This window comes from Mustela nivalis, assembly GCF_964662115.1.
Source record: "Mustela nivalis genome assembly, chromosome: 8".
Lineage (NCBI taxonomy): Eukaryota > Metazoa > Chordata > Mammalia > Carnivora > Mustelidae > Mustela > Mustela nivalis.
The window spans coordinates 5,998,851-6,020,719 of NC_139027.1; the positions used below are offsets into that span (position 1 = coordinate 5,998,851).

Here is a 21,869-nt window from a genome sequence, read left to right on the forward strand (position 1 = left end):
TCGCGCCCTAGGGTCGGCGACCGGAAGTCGGGGGGAGGGGCCTAGTGTCGCGGGCGCCAGAGTGCCGGAAGCTGTGCCCTTGGTAGATGGGGTTTTTCTGCCATTGGTTCCCCGTGGCTCTGCTTTCTACTTAGAAGACTCCCGCCACCTGTTCCTCAGCCCCGCGTCGCCTTCAGACTTCCGAGATGTCTGCGATTCCTGCTGAGGAGAGTGACCAGCTGCTGATCCGACCCCTGTAAGGGCCCAGCGAGAGAGGGAACGGAGCCACGGGCTGTGGGAGGCGAGGCGGGGTGGCCGGGTGGTGGCCTTCTAGGTCGCCCCCTCGCCGGCAGGCCTCTGGAGCCGGCCGCGTTCCGCAGCTGCCGGCCAGGCCTCTCAGGCTGAAGGGGTTGGAGAGCGGTGGATCGGAGCGGGCCGGCTGGGGGGAATGGGACTTGGCTTTATTCTTCGATCTCAGAAGATGCCGCGGGGGCGGGAAGAACAGTCGGGGCCCCAGGGCGCTGCAGAGTGGCGAGCCTGGGAAGGCGCTGATGCTGGTGGCGGCAGGATGAGAGGAGGACCCGGGTTAGGCTGCGGCGGTGTGGAGAACTAAATCTGTTCGTTATTTCCTCCAGGACTTGACGTTTGCCAAGCCAGGTGCGAAAGAGGGAATCGGTTAGCTGTGAGTGTGGGCGTTCTGACTTCAGACCCCAGCAGAATAAGACAGACGGGAGAGGGAAAGAGCAGAGGTGTTAAGGACAAAAACTCAGCTCTCGGTGGTCCTTGAGAAGGCTCGTCTTCCGGGGGCGATGGCCTTCTGCCCGGGAAACGCTTTGCAGATCTGGAAGTGGGCTAAGAGGGGGAAAGAGCCGTGGAGAACCTTTCCTGATAGACAAGCAATTTGAATTCACAGACATATAATTAGATGCAGGTTAGCCTCTCATTCACTTGTGCATTTTTCAGAAGGTAGATGGCGTCTGCTCATCCATTCGTGAGGACTAGTTGAGCACCTCCTGGGAACCGACCGCAAGTTTCCCACTGCCTAGTCGCCCTCTCTCCCTGTGTTCAGCAGACACTGGCCAAGTGTCCAGCACCGCACTAAGCACTGGAGATGTGAATAAGACAGCGCCAAGTTAACTGAATTCACCCTTTCAGAAAGAATTGCAGTGCAAAGTGAAAAGTTCCGGAAGGACAGTTTGGAATAATAGGAGACCCTTACTTTAGGTCAGACTTGGAATTCAGTCCCTACTCTCTCACTTGCTAGGACAGCAACTTCCCCAAACCTGTTTTTCTCACATGAAATTAGTATGGTCTCACTTACTGTGAGGATCATAGTAGGTGCTCAGTAAGTGGTGTATTTTGAGTGTATGTACACATCGGCATGCACTGAGTGCTGGGAGAGTTACGGAAAAGGGATTTCTACAAGTTGAGAAGAGAAGGCTAGTTCCTGCATCCTGGAAAATACAGTGCATGACCTGAACCTTAAAGAACAAGTAGGAATTGAAGACAGGTCAAGTGCTGGGCAAGGATGCTCCAGGCAGCAGAAGTGGCACAGGTGAAAATGAGAGTGGTCACACTTTGTGGCTGGTTTCCTCGTGGCTGTGGCTGAAAGATTAGCAGATGAGGTGGGAGAGGCTGTCAGGGACCAGCTTGAATATATACTAAGGAGTCTGTGTATTTATCATGTCCATTCTAGGGAGCCAATGAAGGGCTTAAGCATTGAAGGGATATAATAGGAACTGTGCTTAGGAAGATCACTGCTATCAGCAGTGTAGCAGATGACTAAGAGTGGGTTTGGTGGTGGGAATCCAGGAGGACGAAATTGAAATAATGCCGGTGAAAAGCAGTGAGAGCTTGCAATGAATGAAACGAACATCAGTGAGTCGGAAAGAAGTAGGTTTCAGAAACTAAGGAAGTGAAATCTTTATTTATAGTTTTGTAGCTCGTCGGATATATTGGAAGGGGTATTTGTGGAGAGGAGTGTTAGGATGCCTTGGATCCCTGGGTTGGGCAACTGGTAAAAGGTTGTGTTATTCACGCGAGGAGTGCGGGAGCTGGGGCAGGTCTGGAATAAATTTGGGAATTCTTTTGTTTGATAACAGCTTTATTGAAATATACTTTGCATACTATACAACTCATTAGACGTGTACAATTCAGTGATTTCTGCTATATTCACTGACTTGTACAACCATCACCACTGTCTAATTCCAGAACATTTTGTCATTCCAGAAAGAAAGCCTGAACCCGTCAGCAGTCACTCTCTTTTCCCCCCAACTTCCCCAGCCCCTGGCCACCACTCTCCTTCTCTATAGATTTGCCTATTCTGGACATTTCCCTTAAATGAGATTATATAATATGTAACCTTTTATGACTGGCTTCAGCTTCTCCCACTTAGCATAATGTTTCCAAAGTTTATAATTTGGGAGTTTCTAGTCGGTATTTCTTGAGATTTCTTCCATATCAGGTGCTGCAGCTGAATAGTAGTTAACAACATAGACGATGTCTCTGCTCATACGGCATCTTCATTTTCATAGTGAGGAACAAACCGTAAGCACGTAGATGGAGTAACTTCATGTAGTTATGTTATGATAGAGTTGTGCGAAGGGCAAACGAGAGAAGGTAGTCAAGAAGAGGCTCAGGGACGCCTGGGTGGCTCAGTGGGTTAAAGCCTCTGCCTTCAGCTCGGGTCATGATCTCAGGGTCCTGGGATCGAGTCCCGCATTGGGCTCTCTGCTCAGCAGGGAGCCTGCTTCCCTCTCTCTCTCTCTGCCTGCCTCTCCATCTACTTGTGATTTCTCTCTGTCAAATAAATAAATAAAATCTTTAAAAAAAAGAAAAAGAGGAGGCTCAGAAGGTGACGTTTGGACTGAGACCCAGATAAAACAAAGGAGCCAATCGTGTCAATATCTGAGGGCTATTCTGGGGAAAAAACAAGTTAAAGGGACTTGAGGTGAAAACTGGTTTGACACATTTGAACATAAGGTGTCTGTGTGATAGCCCAGGAGAAAGAGCTAAATGCCAAGTGTATTTCAGAGGTCTGGAATTCAGAAATCCGTCTGGGCTACAGATATGGACTGGGAAGTCATCAGCATGTCAAAAACCTGAGACCAAAGATCACAAAGCCTGAGAAGTGGGCCAAGGAGAGCCCCTCGCAGTACTAACATTTGAAGTGTGGGCAGAGGCGTCTGAATATGAAGGAAACTCCGGAGGAAAACCAGGGTCACGACTCAAATGTCAAGGGAGAAGCTCTCAGAGAGGGATGTCAGCAAGGGGTGACGGGCTGCGCAGGGAGCAAGGGAAGGGCGGGAAAGGCTATTTGCACTTGGCAACAAAGATCCAGGGGAGAGGTTAGCCAAAGCCAGCCTGCGGGGAACCGAGGGACGGGAGGTGAGGAACCAGCAGCGGGAGCGAGCACAGCTCTTAGGGGGCCGGGGAAAGGAATTACAGGACTAAAGGAAATCAGAGTGGAAGGATTTTAATTTTCAGGCAAGAACGCAGTAGCACGTGTCCGTTGTGAGGCGAAGGTAGATGGGAAGGGCAGAGTCTGTGAAGCAGCGGCGTCCGGGGCCTCAGGAGGACAGAGCATGTAGAGTGGAGAACATGGTGGCAAGATGGGCCTGGGACAGTAAGCGAGCTCCGCCGTATCACTCCGGGAAAAGTGGAGGGAGACACAGTGCTGCTGGGTTGGTAAGTGAAGTCGAGGAAACAGGCAAAGATGAGCTGTAGAAGGCTCTTGCCTGGAGTGAAGAGGAAGATAGAATGGGGAACGGGGACAAAGTTTGCAATAGTTGCTATGGAAACCAGAAGAGGAAACCGAGCTCGGGATGCTTAAGAGGTTGCCTGGTGGGCCAGTGAGAGCGGGAGGCGAGGAATTCAGGGTAGCGCCGCGGTTGGTTGATTTTCTGTATCACATGGTGCCCGCGCTAGGATCTCCGCTTGGGGAGCCACCCCGTGTGTGTCTCCCAGGAAGGGGCCCAGGTTCCTTGAGATCACGGCGTTTCCATGTGCTGCACTGTGGTATTGAATGAGTGAGTGAAATGTTACCTAGATGAGTGGGGAAAGACATCAGAGAAGGTGAGGGGCTGGAAAAACAGGTGAGGTTGAACTTCAGGTGCATCTTGTGATAACTGGAATTTAAGGCTGTTGTACTCATTTAAGAAGAAAGGAAAATTGTCGAAGTGCTTGGCATCCAGTGTCTTGAAATAAGAAGTTAGAGGGCAAAGGGACTGAGATGCACGGCTATGAATAAAATGTCTATTTAAATTTAAGCTATAATGTAAAATGTAAATACATATTATGCTCTTAAAGGCAACAAAAGAATTTTGAAGTGCTTACAGGTTTACATTTAAGTGCTAATCCTGGAAGTATGAGCCCATCGTCTGCATAACTGCCAGATTTCCATTACATCATGATTTAACCTTAACCTTCAGAAGACTGAGCTTAACCTTGGGTTTCTTGTATCTGTGCCATCTCCTCTCACCAGCTTAGCAGCTGTAAAATCCCTCAACTCCCAAGGGTCACTTTCCATCTTTTCCCATTTAGACATGTTCTTCTCTGTCTTTGTGTAAGTTTCTCAAACTCTTAGCTGCCTCAGATAAGTGCTCTCATCAAATGGGGCATAATTTACATTGTAAAAATGTTTGGATTTATTGGGCTTGATTTTGATTGTTTTTAATCATCTTTTCTTCTCCCCTTGAATGTTTGCAGTGGAGCTGGGCAGGAAGTAGGAAGATCATGTATTATCCTGGAGTTCAAAGGAAGAAAAATAATGGTAATTATGTTGTAGTTGGGACAATGGTACGGCTCTTTCTGGTTGGGGGGTTCGATCTTTTCTAGAACTGTAGTTCTCTGTTTAGCTCCCAGAAAAATGTCATAGTCGGTATATGTAGTCTGTGCTGTAACGTGAATGTAAGTAATAGTGTACACTTCGACTTAGTAATTTAACAAAGCATTAAACTGAGAAGATGTAGCCCAAGATTGTAAAATTGTCAACCAAGTCTCCTGAACTATTGCTTCTTCGAGGTCCCTCTTCTACTCTTGGAGGGTCGAGCCAACCTAACTGCCCTCCCAGGTGCCCCCACCCCCAGTGGCAGAGCACCAAGGAACTGGGTGCCCACGCCCATGGGGAGCTCCAGCAACCCCCGTGCAGCCTGGAGTGACAGAGCCCTGGTTCGGCAGCTTAGATACCTAAGTTTGCATCAGGGCCCCTGACCTTGGGCAAGGCAGTCGGGCTCTAAGCCCATTTCCTTCCCTGAGAGACAGAGGGATTAGAAGAGATGATGACATAGTCCTCGCGAGATAGGTACTTCGAAGGCTCGAAGGCTCATGGTGTTCCTGTGGTCCCACCTCTCTGCTTCTCTGAATCATTCCAGAACAGGCAGATGTCAGGTACCGTTGGTTTTTTAGTCATTTATTGTATTACTGTGCTAGTAATGTCCCCGGAATGAACAGGTAAGTCATGAATGGCTGACTTTAAGAATTCCTTCCCCATCGCCTTAAAATACTTCAGTTGCTCTCTTCTGGTAAGTTTCCCATTTCTGATTACTCTTCTCACTAGAGCCAGATCTGGGAGTAGTGAGTCCATAAACTTAAAATGCTCACCATCTTCTGATACCAAAGTTTTTGAACAAGAGTTCACGCATTGTTAGAGTGACCACAAAAACTAGCTGAAGAGAAGGTATCTTTTATCTTGCATCCTATGGCTTTAATGTGATCTGTATTTTCTATTTGTTTTGGAAATTGAGAATTGTTAATGGCATATTTGAAATGTTTAATAAGAATTGCATCGCGGATGTTACTGTATACAGTCCTTCTTGATTATTGTGTTGGTAGATTGTTATGAATACTGGCTATTAAGCAAGTGTTAATAAAACGTGTAGGGGATTGTGATTGTTCTCTCTGCTCCTTCAGCTGGATTGCGGGATCCACCCTGGCCTAGAAGGAATGGACGCTCTTCCTTATATCGATTTAATTGACCCAGCTGAGATTGATCTCCTGTTAATCAGTCAGTAAGTTATTTTCTTTATTAACGACTTTCTTTTTCAAGAACTATTGCTATAAAGATCATTATCAGATTTTAAGATTCTGGTGTTTTATTTTATTTTTTAAGGTTTTATTTTATTTTTTAAGATTTTATTTATTTATTGGACAAGAGAGTGAGCACAAGCAGGGGGAGCAGCCAGCAGAGGGGGTGGCGGGGGAGCAGGCTTCCCGGCTGAGCAGGGAGCCCCATGCGGGACTCCATCCCAGGACCCTGGGATCATGACCCAAGCCGAAAGCAGACGCTTAACTGACTGAACCACTCGGGCGCCTGATTCTGGTGTTTTAGAAGTGTGTTTTCTGGGACACCTGGCAGCCTCAGTCCGCAGAGCATGTGGTTATTGATCTCGGGGTCATGAGTTTGAGTCCCACATTGAGGGTAGAGTTTACTTAATTAAAACAAAATTTTTTTTTTAGGATTTATGTATTTAGAGAGAGCACACGAGAGTGGTAGGGGTAGGGGCAGAGAGAGACGGGGAGAGAGACTCTCCAGCAGACTCCCCCCACAGAGCACAGAGCCTGACATTGTGCAGCTGGTCTCACGACCCCGAGGTCATGACCTGAGCCAACACCAAGAGTTGGAGGCTTAATAAAAAGAATTTTAGGGGCGCCAGGGTGGCTCAGTTGGTTGAATTTTTTTTATTGTTTTTTAATTGGGCCATTTTCCACCACTTATTTTTCAAAGGTCAGGCTTTAGTTTATTTGTTTGTTTTTTCTTGCAACGTATTCTTTGACTGCAGCATTTTCTTCAGTTTCAAAAACTGTGTCCCCATGAGTGGACACTTGGTAAGGCTTTATTATAAAAAGACAGTATTACACACTGTTGTCTGTTTCTTTCATATTTCAATAACTGTGTTAAAAACTCCGTTAAAGATCTGTGTTAAAACAGTTATTAGAGGGCGCCCGGTTGACTCGGTTGGTTAAGCATCTGCCTTTGGCTCAGGTCATGAGCCCAGGGTCCTGGGATCGAGCCCCACATTGGGCTTCCTGTTCATCAGGGAGTCTGCTTCTCCCTCTGGGCCTTCCCCCTCTTGTGTTCTCTCTCTCTCAAATAAGTAAATAAAATCTTAAAAAAAAAAACACCAAACCAGTTATTAAAATTGAAGAGTATCGCATTACACTGATTATTTTGAAGCAATAACAATTTCCAATTAAATGGAATTCATCTTCCTCATAAAATATTAACATATATCCATTAAGATAATGCAATGTCAGATGAACCAGTACCTATTTCTTCACCATTATTCATATCAGTAGAGCTTTTTAAAAAAATTTTTATTTAAATTCAATTAATTAACATATAATATATTATTAGTTTCAGAGGTAGAGGTCAGTGATTCATCAGTCATACAACACCCAGTGCTCATTACATCACGTGCCCTCCTTAATATCCATCACCTGGTTACCCCATCCCTCCACCACCCTCCCCTCCAGCAACCCTCAGTTTGTTTCCTATGATAAGAGTTTCTGTGGTTTGTCTCCCCCTGTGATTTTATCTTGTTTTTTCCTCCCTTCCCCTATGCTCCCCTGTTTTGTTTCTTAAATACCACATATGAGTGAGATCATATGATAATTACTTTTCTGTGATTCATATGATAATTACTTATCTCACTTAGCATGATACCCTCTGTTGCCATCCACGTCATTGTAAATGGTAAGATTTCATCTTTTTTTTTTTTTTAAGATTTTATTTATTTATTTGACAGAGAGAGATCACAAGTAGACAGAGAGGCAGGCAGAGAGAGAGGACATACATTTAATGTATGGATTGCTCTAGGTAGCATAGACATTTTAACATTTCTTCTTCCAGTCCTTAAGCAGGGAATGTTTGTCCATTTATTTTTGTCTTCCTCAATTTCTTTCATGAGTACTTTATAGTTTTCTGAGTACAGATTCTTTGTGTCTTTGGTTAGTGTCTTTGTGTCTTTGTGTGTTTTGTTTATTCCTAGGCATCTTAAAATTTGGGGTGCAATTATAAATGGGATGGACTCCTTAATTTCTCTTTCTTCTGTCTCAGTGTATAGAAACACAACTGACTTCTTTGCATTGATTTATATCCTGCCACATTGCTGAGTTCCTGTATGATTCTAGCAATTTCAGGGTGGAGTCTTTGGGTGTTCCACATAAAGTATCATGTCATCTGCTTAGGGTGAGAGTTTGACTACTTCTTTGCCGATTTGGATGCTGTTTATTTCTTTTTGTTGTTTGATTGCTGAGGCTAGGACTTCTAGTCCTATATTAAATAACAGTGGTGAGAGTGAACATCCCTGCTGTGTTCCTGACCTTGGGGAAAAAACTCTCAGTTTTTCCCCATTGAGAATGATATTCACTGTGGACTTTTCATAGATGGCTTTTACAATATTGACATGTGTTCCCTCTAGCCATACACTATAGAGTTTTAATCAAGAAAGAATGTTGTACTTTGTCAGATGCTTTTCCTGTATCTGTTGAAAGGATCATACAATTCTTGTCCTTTATTTTATTAATGTGGTATATCATGTTAATTGATTTGTGGATGTTGAACCACTGTTGCAGTCCAGGAATAAATCCCACTTGGTCATAGTGAATAATCCTTTTAACGTATTATTGGATTCTACCGGCTAATATCTTGGCAAGAATTTTTCATCCATGTTCATCAGAAACATTGGTCTATAATTTCTCCCTTTTGGTGGGGTCTTTGCCTGGTTTTGGGATCTAGGTAATGCTGGCCTCATAAAAAGAGTTTAGAAGTTTTCCTTCCATTTCTATTTTTTTGAAACACCTTCAGAAGAATAGGTATTCATTCTTCTTTACATGTTGGGTAGAATTCCTATGGGAAGCCATCTGGCCCTGGACTCTTGTTTCTTTGGAGATTTTGGTTACTGCTTCAATTTCCTTGCTGGTTATGGGTCTGTTCAGGTTTTCTATTTCTTTCTGTTTCAGTTTTGGTAATGTAAATGTCTCTAGGAATGCATCCATTTCTTCCAAATTGCCTAATTTGTCGGCATATAGTTGCTCATAATATGTTTTTATAATTGTATTTCGTTGGCATTGGTTGTAATCTCTCTTTCATTCATGATTTTATTTATTTAGGTCCTTTCTCTTTTCTTTTTGATAAGTCTGGCCAGTGGTTTATCAATCTTATTATTTCTTTCAAAGAACCAGCTCCTAGTTTCGTTGATCTGTTCTAAGCTGGGGTGGCAGTCCTTATTTCAGACAAATTAGATTTTAAACCAAAGATTGTAATAAGAGATGAGGAAGGACACTGTATCATAATTAAAGGGTCTATCCAACAAGATCTAACAGTTGTAAATATTTATGCCCCTAATGTGGGAGCAGCCAATTATATAAATCAATTAACAACAAAATTAAAGAAACACATCGATAATAATACAGTAATAGTGGGGGACTTTAACACCCCCCACTCAACTGCAATGGGCAGATAGTCTAACAAATCAACGAGGAAATGGGGTTTGAATGACACATTGGACCAGATGGACATCACAGATATATTCAGAGCATTCCATTGTCTTTAAAGCAACAGAATACACATTCTTCTCGAGTGCACAGGGAACATTCTCCAGAATAGATCCCGTACTGGGTCACAGCTCAGGTCTCAACTGGTATCAAAAGATTAGAATCATTCCCTGAATATTTTCAGACCACAATGCTTTGAACCTGGAACTCAATCACAAGAGGAAAGTTGGAAAGAACTCAAATACCTGGAAGCTAAAGAGCATCCTACTAAAGAATGAATGGGTCAACCAGGAAATTAAAGAAGAATTCAAAATTCAGGGAAGAAAATGAAAGTGAAAACACAACTGTTCAAAACCTTTGGGATGCAGCAAAGGGGGTCCTAGGAAGGAAGTACATAGCACTGTGAGCCGTTCTCAAGACACAAGAAAGGTCTCAAATATACAACCTAACCTTACACCTAAAGGAGCTGGAGAAGAACAGCAAATAAAGCCTAAACCCAGCAAGAGAGGTGATTTAATAAAGATCAGAGCAGAAATCAAGGAAATAGAAACCAAAAGAACAGTCAGTTGAGCTTCTGGCTCTTAGTTGCAGCTGGGGTGGTGATCTGGGTCTTAGGATCCCTTTGCCACCAGCCCTGCAGAACGGGGTGCTCCATTCCTTTCCTTTGTACATAACCTCCTCTTGATGCTCCAAAAGTATTCATATGCAACTGTTACATAGGGCTTTTCTGTACAATGAGCAGCAGTTTCATTCCATATGGTACATGATGGGTAGTATTTTAAGAATTGACTGAATCTTTTTGTTTCTCTTTAAGTTTCCATTTGGATCACTGCGGAGCCTTGCCCTGGTTTCTACAGAAGACGAGTTTCAAAGGAAGAACATTTATGACTCATGCCACGAAAGCTATTTATAGATGGCTTCTTTCAGATTACGTCAAAGTCAGGTGAATTGCTTTATTGGATTCATACAGGAATTTGCTTCTGCAGGATACATAAAGTTCAAGTTATGAACCGTTTTGTGTTTGGAAGTGAGACACTCTTTTTTATGCACAAGGCTGTCATTAATTTGTCATTCAGTTTCAACTCCTTAAATACCCATTGTGAACACAGCACCTTCCTGACCATAAAGTGTTAGTGAAGTTTCTACATCCTTAAATTTTTGTAATTTGGGTGAATTACAATGTATGCTAACAATGTTTTGTAAACAGAATTTTATTATTTTATTAAAATTTGAGATCAAGTGTATGATATACTAATAAGAGACTGAAATCTTATTTTAGAGTATTTGATCAAAGCAGATTACTATCGTAAATGAGGATTTTTTTTTCTAGTTATAAGAGGATAAGAAAAATTAGAAGCATTTTTGTGATACCTACGGGATAAATTATTAGCCTTCAAAAGTTTACATCTGTGTATTCCAAAAGTAGCTCAGAGGTAATTTGTTATTCTTCACATATAAATGTAAAAGAATGGAAGAGTTACCCTTAGTAATTATACTGCTTACCGCTTAAATAATGCTAACCATGTGCAGACATAGTCCTCACTTCTCAACATATGTTAACTCATCTTCATCTTGACTTCATGCTGTAGGTTCTGTTACGAATCCCGTTTTACAGGTGATCAAACTGAGACACAGAGAGATTAGGTAATTTGCATGTGATGGTCATAGGAAGAAACAAAGCTGGGATTTGGACGCAGGCGATCTGGCACTAGACTCTGTGGCCTTAACCACTACTCCCTTTTGCTTTTTTAGAAGTACATTAGCATAATTTCCAGGAGAAAACTTACACTACATTTTGTAGAGAAGTCTTTTCACATCCTGATGGGAAACTCTGCTGTGGTTCAGTATGTGTGAGTGTTTGAGCGAGTTTATCTCAGGAGTGTTGGGGCAGACAAAAACATTGAGAAATACCATCATGAGAGTACTATGCACTTTGCTTAAAATCACACTTTATAGCTGTACACACCAAACCTTTTTATTATAACTACTGAGTCAAAAAATACCCAAAATGTCCAAGAGATTCTAAGTTGCATAATCCATACAGTGAAAGAACTTTTGTGGCTGTTCCGTTCACAGACAGTCTCTTCGAGTTCAAAGAGTTTAAAAAATCTTGCCCTTAATTGTTTGTGTTGGCCTTTTTAAATATTTAGTAATATATCAGCAGACGACATGCTGTATACGGAGACAGATCTGGAAGAGAGCATGGACAAAATTGAAACCATCAACTTCCATGAAGTTAAAGAAGTTGCAGGAATCAAGTTTTGGTGTTACCACGCGGGCCACGTCCTCGGAGCTGCCATGTTCATGATTGAGATCGCGGGTGTGAAGGTACTCCTGCTCTTACAGCTCCGTCCCCGAGAGAAATCCGCGAGAGCTCTGTGCCCCGAAGTAACACTGAAGGAAATTCCCTAGGACTGCAAGGTGTCAAACACTGAACATAGGATAAAATTTATCCTATGATGCTTTTTCCTTTCCTTTTTTTTTTTAAGATTTTATTTATTTATTTAACAGATAGAGATCACAAGCAGGCGGAGAGGCAGGCAGAGAGAGAGGAAAAAGCAGGCTCCCCGCTGAGCAGAGAGCCCGACGTGGGGCTCCATTGCAGGATCCTGGGACCATGACCCGAGCTGAAGGCAGAGGCTTTAACCCACTGAGCCACCCAGGCGCCCCTGCTTTTTCCTTTTAAATATCACAGTTCATACCCCCACAGTAAGACTTCCTGTATCAAAATTAGAAAGAGTAAAGTAAGCTTCTCAAAAGACTAAAGTTTCTTCACAGTGCCATAGGATTGATTTTCTCCAGGGTCCTTTAGAAAAATGATGAGGGCAGAGCTTTCTTTGTGGCTGTACTTGTTTTCAACCCTCGTTGGGCATTCCTGTGGCCTTGGTGTTCTGGGATTCACCAGGAAGCCCCGGAAAGGGGCGGGGCGTTGCATGAGTGACAGGTGTTCATCAGAATCCTTGCCACCATCCTTGTAAAACGTAGATGGAGGACAGCACCAGCTTTTACGTCTGCTGCATGTTGGAGACACTTAGAGACCCTGTTTAAAAATACTCATCAAGGGGTGCCTAGGGGGCTCTGTGGGTAAAGCCTCTGCCTTCGGCTCAGGTCATGATCCCGGGGTCCTAGGATCATGCCCCCGCATCGGGCTCTCTGCTCAGCGGGGACCCTGCTTCCCTCTCTGTCTCTGCCTGCCTCTGCCTACTCGTGATCTCTCTCTCTCTGTCAAATAAATGAATAAAATCTTTAAAAAAAAAATACTCATCAAATCAGACTCTGAGGGTATGGCCTTGGTCTTTTTTTCCTTCCTTTTTAAGTTTCCTAGGTGATTCCTCTGTGTAGGCAGAGCTGAGAGTCAATGCTCTGGAGTAATATTGCCTTGAATTGTTAGCAGCTGCTCATTGATTTGAACTGTTTACACATCCAGTTGTACTAAGTACTACTCAATCATTTATCCCTACCATTTGCTCAGAGGCACAAAAAATAAGCAGAGAGCCCAAATGCAGATCTGAACTCCCGTGTGAAATTTGATGCATACCCTGTGTTTTTCTCTTATGCTTTAGATGGTTTTTCCATATACCTCAGTAGATTTCTTTCCTCATCATGCCCTTTTTGTCCCCGGTGTTCAGAGCACTTCTTGGGTTTATTAATGCACGGCTTGTCTGTGCTGGGTGCGTCTGGGAGTGTATCATTCCCCCAAGTTAGAGTGAATAATGGAAACACTGCACGGTTTGTGTAACTGAACTGAGATACATCTTGTGTTTATACATAAATACTTTTAATTACACATAATTAAGTATTGCATCTAAATTTCATCAGTTGTAGGCTGTTTTTTCTACTGAACCTCACCTTTAGATTTTATGAGTTTAATGTCTTCACGAGTAAAACAAAACCTTCCAAAATCCTAACTGTCTAGCTTTTTTTCACAGCTTTTGTATACAGGTGATTTCTCAAGACAAGAAGACAGACACTTAATGGCAGCTGAAATTCCCAATATTAAACCTGATATTCTTATTATTGTAAGTATTTGTGCTGTTTGTTTTAATTAGTGTAATGGAAGCAGGATTTTTTCCAGTGGGGGAAAAATATGATACCATTTTCATAATACTAGTTATCAGATGTAAATGAACTAGTGTTTTTTAAAATTTATTTTTATTTATTTTTTAAGATTTTATTTGAGAGAGCAAGAGAAAGCACAAGCAGGGAGAGGGGTGAAGGAAGATGGAAAAGCAGGTTTCCTGCTGAGCAGGGAGCCTAATGCAGGGCTCGATCCCAGGACTCCACTGGGATCATGACCTGAGCCGAAGGCAGGCTCTTAACCAACTAAGCCACCCAGGCGCCCCTACTAGTATTTTTAATTTTTTTTTTCTTCTCTTAGCACAGCTCCACCTTCTTGCTGTTTAATGTGTTAACTCTGGTCTCCTATCAGAGATGATAGGCCACCTCCTCTAAAGACTAAGTATTTTCGTCTAAGAGAATTTCCCCGAATTCATAGAACATCTTAAGGGGGTTGTATAGAAATGGTGTGACCCCACTGCCTTTTCCATGGTCGCTGTCTTTCAGCTCCTCGCCCCTGCTAACTTTCTCTGTGTGTGTCGTCCAGCTGCCTGCTAGTTTGCAAGTCACTGCCCAGAGCTTTTGGTGAGCGGTAGGATGGCGGCTGATGAGAAACAAATTAAAAAATGTGTATTGGTGACAGTGAGGTTAGGGATTAGGAGAGAGATCTTTTGGGCCTATGGTATATATATATATGGTGTATATATATATATGTATATATACACCAAATATATTTAGTAAGAAGGAAGAACTGTCTGTCTCTCCCTCACCACCTGTAACATCCCCCAATGGCCCAAGTATGAGAGACCCCAGCATATTGCTATCCCTAAGCAACACATAAAGGAATTCATTTTCACTCAGCTAATGGTACCCCACATATAAATTGATCTTAATTTAAGGGAAGTTTTGTGTTGCTTTTATTAACCATCAGAAAAAAGTTATTTTCATTATATCTGGTACTTTAGAGCAGTACCTCTCAAATTTTGATGTTGCATATGAATCATCTGGTCCTACCATTAAAATACAGAGTTGGATTCAGTAGGTCTGGGCTGGGGCCTAAGATTCAGCACGTCTAACAAGCTCCCGGGGACACCCATGCTGCTGGCCAGTGGGCCAGACCTAGTGAGGTTTAAGGGATATTCTTAAACAGAACTATTAGAAACAATATCTATTTGTGTTTTACAGGCTCTGGTTTATCAAAGATGGGAGAAATACCCCTTTTCCCATCCATGGAAAGCAAGATGGTTTAAAAAAGAATTATCTTGAACAGGGAAGATTCAGTTTTAAATTTTTTCCTGATTCCTCTTTCTAAAAATTTCTTACTGCGGAGGCAGATCTGAATTCTAACATTTTTAGTTGCTCTTCTTTCCAGTTAGTATTATAGCAGTGTGTTCAGTAAATGGCATGTTAATGGACAAATGAGTCACTTTGTCGCTGCATCTTACTGATGTTTAACTTTCATATTCATTGGGAGTCGTCATTCTCGGTCTCTTACTTCCGACGTGTCATTTAGGAATCTACTTATGGGACCCATATCCATGAGAAGCGTGAGGAGCGAGAAGCAAGATTCTGTAACACTGTCCACGACATTGTGAACAGAGGGGGCAGAGGTCTCATTCCCGTCTTTGCTCTTGGAAGGGCTCAGGAGCTGCTCTTGATTTTAGGTATGCCTTTTCCTTTTGCGGGGGCGATTCTCAGAATCTCGGACTGCTTTTCTATCAAGGTAGTTGCCTGGCCTCGGATAGGTCATTCTGCCTTTCTGGGCTTCAGTTTCTGCATCTAAAAATATGTAATGCTATAAAAGCCCAGAGGAACAGTGACCCTTGGGCACCTCTACTGGGAATATAAGTGGTGCCCTTTACTGGAAGTTGCCAACAGCCTCAGAACTCTGCAGTGAGCTGAGTCCTAAAAATATGTCACCCTTTGACCCAGCAATACTGCCTGTGGGAATAAATGATACAAAGAAAATTTTATAAGTAAGGGTATTCATCATTTTAGTAGTTTTTAAAAATATTTATTTATTTATTTATTTATTTTAGACGGGTTGGGGGGCTGGGGCAGAGGGAGAAAATCTCAAGTAGACTCCACGGAGTGAGGAGCCCAATGCAGGGCTCAATCCCATGACCCATGAGGTCACGACCTGAGCCGAAACCAAGAGTCAGATGCTCATCCGAGCCACCCGGGAGCCCCCATCATTTTAGTATTTTTAAAGAACTATCATGCCAGTAAATATCACCTTGTAGGAAAAAAGTCTTATCACAGTTGAGTAATTGTATACTTTCACATAAGGTATCATTTGCACAAAAAATTAGGGTTCAAAACAGTATATACTCCAGTCCTAGTTAAAAATACACAGATGGTGGTGCCTGGGTGGGTCAGTGGCTTAAGCCTCTGCCTTTGGCTCAGGTCATGACCTCAGGGTCCTGGGATCGAGCCCCGCATCAGGCTCTCTGCTCAGCGGGGAACCTGCTTCCTCCCTCTCTCTCTGCCTGCCTCTCTGCCTACTTGTGATCTCTGTCTGTCAAATAAATAAGTAAAATCTTAAAAAAAAAAACAAAACATACAGATGACTGGAAAGATGTTAAATCTGGACAGTGAGAAAGTGGATGATTTCTTTTTCCTGCTTTTCTCTATTTTCCAAATGCTTCAATGAGCATATGTAACTGTTTGTAACCAGAGGACAGTGGGTGTCGCTTTCTGCGTATATTTATACTTAATGATCCTTCTAACTAGAACATTCTGTGACGCTGTTTGTGGAAAGCACTCCCCTTAAAGACTGTGTTGGCAGCTTCAGTTTGAAGAGCTAGAAATGGTGACATCAAGCTCTTGCCCTCACCTCCATCTGTAGGATGATAAAGATAAGTCTGTCCCTATTACACTGGAAAGGAAAAATGGGGAGGATCATCTGTGAGCGATAGGACGTAGTAGGAGCAGCATTTCTGGCATCGCTAGCCACTCCGGGTTTCTCCAGGCCTTTTTTTCTCACTGCACGTCAGACTCATCCTTAGAAGTGTTGAACTGATGGTGAGATCGAGCCGTGCGTGGGGCTCTGTGCTCAGTGGGGGACCTGCTTGAGATTCTCTCTCTCCTTCTCCCCCTCCCCTGGCTCCTACTCTCTTGAAAATAAATAAAATCTTTAAAATAAGCTAAATAGGGGCGCCTGGGTGGCTCAATCGTTAAGCACCTGCTTTGAGCTCAGGTCATGATCCCAGGGTCCTGGGATCAAGCCTGCTTCTCCCTGTCTCACTTCCCCCCTGCTTGTGTTCCCTCTCTCGCTGTGTCTCTCTCTGTGAAATAAATAAATAAAATCTTTTTAAAAATAAGGTAAATTAATAAATGAAAATTCTCCATAACAAAGTAACTTAAAGAACAGAGGAAACTGGGAAGGGGAAACCATGTTGTTACCATCACACTGGGTTGCCAGATTCAGCGCATAAAAATATAGGACAGCCAGCTAAACTTGAATTTCAGATAAATAACAATATTTTAGCACAAGTGTCTCAAATATTTAATACATGTTCTTACCCTGAAAACCTTTTTTTCTTTTCTGTAAAATTCAAGTTTAACTTGGCATTCAGCATTTTTCTCTGGCGAGTCTACCGTCAGGCGTGTGTTCTGATTCCTTTTCTGAACCAGGACTGCTCTACTCGGTTGCTTATTCCTTTTCCCCTAAATTCTCCCTTTCGATGTAGCATAACGGACAGGATGGTCATTGGGACGAGTGGTTTCAAACCTCTTCTGTGTTCTAGCCATATGATCTTGAAGCCAAATTAATTTAACTTTTCTTTGACATTTGAAATTTTTCCATAAAAATACAAAAAAAATATGAGAAGTGATATGACCTTGGGATGTAGTATGCATTGCAAGGTATTTGAGAAATACATGAAAGTGTATAGAAAACTTTGACACTATTAACTTTAATTACATCTGTAAAAACATGAGCAGAATAAACCAGAGAGCAAAGCAGGAAATAGATTTGTTACGTTGTATGACGGGAAAAGTCCCTGTCCTTCTACAGAGTTTTCACTAATAAGACAAGTAGAAAAAATAACATTCCCAACTCTTCAACCTTTTTTTAAGCCTGTTTCCTAATCTATAGGATGAAGATGAATCTTCATAAGGTTGTTTTTAAAAATTAGAAATAATATGTAGGATGTCTGGGTGGCTCAGTCATTAAGTATCTGTCTTCAGCTCGGGTCATGATCCCAGCGTCCTGGGATCGAGCCCCACATGGGGCTCCCTATTCAGTGGGGAGCCTGCTTCTCCCTCTCCCACTCCCCCTACTTGTGTTCCCTCTCTCGCTGTGTCTCTCTCTGTCAATTAAATAAATAAAATCTTAAAAAAAAAGGAAATAATAAATGTAAATTGGATACTAGGCACTTAATACATTTCCTAAATACAGGTGTGCCTAGGAGAATAAATTATATCTTTTGGTCATTCTACTCTTATAATATTTTGGAATTTAATGAGAGTTTTCCTCTAAAATGAGACTTCCTTTAAAGGTGTATTGCCCATACAGTTTTCCTTTATAATCAGCAACTGGCAGCTTTTTAAAAAATATAGTCAAACAAGAATGTGACTATCCTGTTTGTTGTTGTTATTGTTTTTAAAGATTATATCTATGTATTTGACAGAGAGATATCCCAAGTAGGCAGAGAGGTAGGCGGGGGGCGGAGCGGGGCAGAGTGGGGAAGCAGGCTCCCTTCTGAGCAGAGAGCTGGATGCGGTACCCAATCCCAGGACCCTGAGATCATGACCTGAGCCAAAGGCAGAGGCTTAACCCACTGAGCCACCCAGGGGCCCTGACTATCCTGTTTTTAAGTGTTCTGTAACAATTTTAACTCTGGCAGTCCTATTTTGTAACTAATGAAGTCTGACTACAAAAAGCCTAATTTTGATAAGTCTTTGAAATATTGAGAGTACATTTCTATTTAAAGCTATGCCAGAATTTAGGGTCCCTCTAGGGTAATAAATTATGATTTGTTACTCACCGTAAACTTCTATTGTTTTTAAAAGCTTCCATGTGATCACAATATTCTTTTCAGGAAATAAGTTTTGATTTTGTAAGCTTAATTTAGAGCCAGGCTAATTTTCTTGAACTCTAAAATATGTTAAACAAAATGAAAAGGCAACCTGCTGAATGGGAGAAGATATTTACAAATCATACATCTGATAAAGGGTTAATAACCAAAATATATAAAGAACCTGCACAACTTAAAATTTTAAAAAACCTGATTTTAAAAAAAAGGGCAGAGGACTGGAAGAAACGTTTTCCACAGAAGACTTCCTGATGGCCAACAGGCCCATGAAAAGATATCCAACATCACTCGTCATCAGGGGAACTGCAAATCAGAACCACAGTGAGATACCACCTCACACCTGCCAGATTGGCTATGGCTATTTCCAAAAAGACCAAAAAAAAAAAAAGAGAGAGAGAGATGTTGGTGAGCATATGGAGAAAAGGGAACCATTGTGCACTATTGGTGGGAATGTAAATTGGTGCAGCCACTGGAAAACAGTTTGGAGGCTCCAAAAAAATAAAAACTAGAAAGGCCATACAACCCAGCAGCCCTCCTTCTGGGTTTTTATCAGAGAAAATGAAAACACCAGTGTAAAGACATAGTTCATTGCAACGTTGTTTACAGTAGCCAAGACATGAAATGACCTAAGTGTTCACTGATGAATGAATGATAAAGAATTTATGGTACATAGAGACAATGGACAGTATTACTCCGTCATAAAGAACTATCTGACCATTTGCAACACGTGTGGACCTAGAGGGTATTAAGCAGCAAAATAAGAGAGAAAGACTGTATGACTTCACTTAACATGTGGAATCTAAAAAACAAATGAACAAACAAACCAAACAGAAAGAGGCTCTTGGATACAGGAAACAGACTGTTAGTTACCAGACAAGGGAGGTCTTAGGGGTCGAGCGAAATAAGTAAAAGGGATTAAGATGTACAAACTTCCAGTTAGATGATAAAGATGTTACGGAAATGCGGTCCACAGCATTGGAAATGTAGTTAGTGGTATTGTAAGAACTTTAGTGACCGGTGATAGCTAGACTTACCATGGGGATCATTTTGTAGTGTATAAAAAATACTGAATTGCTGTGAAATACACCTGAAACTAGTAGGATATCATATGTCAATTGTACCTCAATTTGAAAAAAAATGTTAGCCAGGGCTGGGCACATAGGAAACCTTCAGAGTCTGGAAATCCTTCCCTTGGCTCCATGATAGCCCCTACCCCTTGCCCCAGAGCTAGAGCACAAGAGAGGCCAACATGTGTTGAATGAAGAATCATCCTTTCCAACCAGAGGCTGCATCCCAGAGCCTTGGACCACCCGTGGGTATCAAATCCTAGCTGCCCACATTCTGGTTGTGCATCTCGTGCAAGGGATTTATATTTCTGAGCCTCTGTTCCTTCTGTAAGATGCGGTCTGTGGGTGCCGACACGCTGGGAACCCTGCTCCGCACTCCCAGTGGATGGCAGCCGCTGCCTGTGCTGCTCGCCTCCCTGCCTCCGAGCTGCAGGGCCACTAGGGAAACCAAGGGGCAGGAGTTAGAGCCTGGATTACAAGCAGCCTATAGCAAGCTGCCTGACCGAAGCAAGACTGAATGTACAGGAAGGTGTGCGTGTCCCCAGACTGTCCAGGAAAAATGGGAAGCTGGCACGGAGCAGGGCCTCTCCTGTGGGCAGGAGGCGAGATCCGCTAGGAATGTGTCCCAGGAAGGACCCCCCCACTTACTGTTACCTGGTATCCACAGGCTGGGCCACGGGCCAGGCCCTGTGAGAAGCCTACCAGGTGCAGAGCCACAAGGAGGAGGCCTCCTGCTGAGAGGCCCAGAAGGGACCGGAGAAAGGAGATGGCCTCACGGAAAACAACCAAGTTCCAAGACCAGCAGCCCCGCCCCCCACTTTCCATCCCCGTGCACAGCAGTGTCTTAAATGTGGCTCACCCTTAACCAGGGTGACAGTTTCTGCAGACAGCGGGCATGTTGAAGAAATTGTGAGCTCGTAATTACCAGTTGTATTGCTAACACAACAGGGGGTTCCAAACCTTGATATCTTTGCTATTAACACATAAATTAGTCATTTATAGAAATTGCGAGAGAGGGAGATAGATATATGTAGTTGTATAAATACGTAAGTATTTATAATATACTTTTGTAAATCCATATATACATAATTCTATGCTTTTATTTCTTGGTTGTCGTTTATTATTTGAACTTTTTACCCCACATAACAAAACGAAATTTGTTTCTTATAAAATCTGTCTAGATGAGTACTGGCAGAATCACCCAGAACTCCATGACATTCCCATATACTACGCATCCTCTTTGGCCAAGAAGTGCATGGCCGTGTACCAGACGTATGTAAATGCCATGAATGACAAAATCCGCAAACAGATCAACATCAATAATCCCTTTGTTTTCAAGCACATTAGTAACCTCAAGGTGAGTGCTGGGGAGGGACCCGGGGTCATAGGTGAGTCAGCAGCTCTCACAGCTGCCTGCCGTCAGTTCCGGGGCCCAGTCCTTTGTGCTGAGGTCTCGCTGTTTCTCTAGCCGGCCCCAATTTTCTGCAGGAAGACAATAGTTTAGCAATTGGCATTCTTTCCTGCTTCAACAGTTTTTGCCCCTTGCTCAAAATCTGCATACATTCTCAGTATTTACTCTACTGATTAAGTTGGGTCTCTCTGCTGTAGAAACAGGAAGTCCTGATGAGGAAAATATCTTACGTTATATATCAAGTTTTTCTATTCTTGCTCTAACTAATCATCTTTCCGATTCCCATTACCCATTCCATGTATGAAAACTTTCATGTTTACTTTTGTAGAGCATCCAATAAACAATAAAACCTTATTTTCTTTAGTTAAAAAAATAGTTTTAGGGACTCTGGGGTGGCTCAGATCGTTGGGCGTGTGCCTTCAGCTCAAGTCATGATCTCCAGGTCTTGGGATCGAGCCCCACAATGGCCTCTCAGTTCAGGGAAGAGTCTGCCTCTCCCCCTGCTCTGCCTCTCCCCCTGCTCATGCACGCGCTCTCTCTCTTTCTCTGTCTCAAATGAGTAAATAAAATCTTTTTTAAAAAAAAGTTTTAGAAAAATACTGTTTTATTAAAACTAATGCTTTAATCTTAGAAATAATGCTCCAAATAATTGAGGTTATAAGTCATCTTCTAGTTATAAATGGGCTCTATTCATAAAATACTGTTTTTTTTTTTTAAGTTAATTTTTAAGAATTAGAGCCAAGTTTTCCCTAGAAACAACGTTGAACCTTTTGGTTGGATTTCTAGGCCAGCTCAAAACACTCACGAAGCACACAAGGCCAT

The 21,869-nt window shown here is 42.6% G+C and overlaps 1 protein-coding gene across 1 annotated transcript in view; it reads left to right on the plus strand.

Moving 5' to 3' along the window:
• The first annotated feature begins 20 nt into the window (after positions 1 to 20).
• CPSF3 (cleavage and polyadenylation specific factor 3) overlaps positions 21 to 21,869 on the plus strand; it is a 44,141-nt gene continuing 22,292 nt past the window's right edge. The window contains exons 1-8 of the mRNA XM_082743665.1: positions 21 to 235; positions 4,687 to 4,750; positions 5,890 to 5,987; positions 10,289 to 10,417; positions 11,625 to 11,802; positions 13,404 to 13,493; positions 15,044 to 15,194; positions 20,818 to 20,993. Coding sequence (XP_082599791.1) covers positions 186 to 235; positions 4,687 to 4,750; positions 5,890 to 5,987; positions 10,289 to 10,417; positions 11,625 to 11,802; positions 13,404 to 13,493; positions 15,044 to 15,194; positions 20,818 to 20,993 — 936 coding nt within the window. The 5' untranslated portion in view covers positions 21 to 185. The remainder of the gene's footprint in view (positions 236 to 4,686; positions 4,751 to 5,889; positions 5,988 to 10,288; positions 10,418 to 11,624; positions 11,803 to 13,403; positions 13,494 to 15,043; positions 15,195 to 20,817; positions 20,994 to 21,869) is intronic.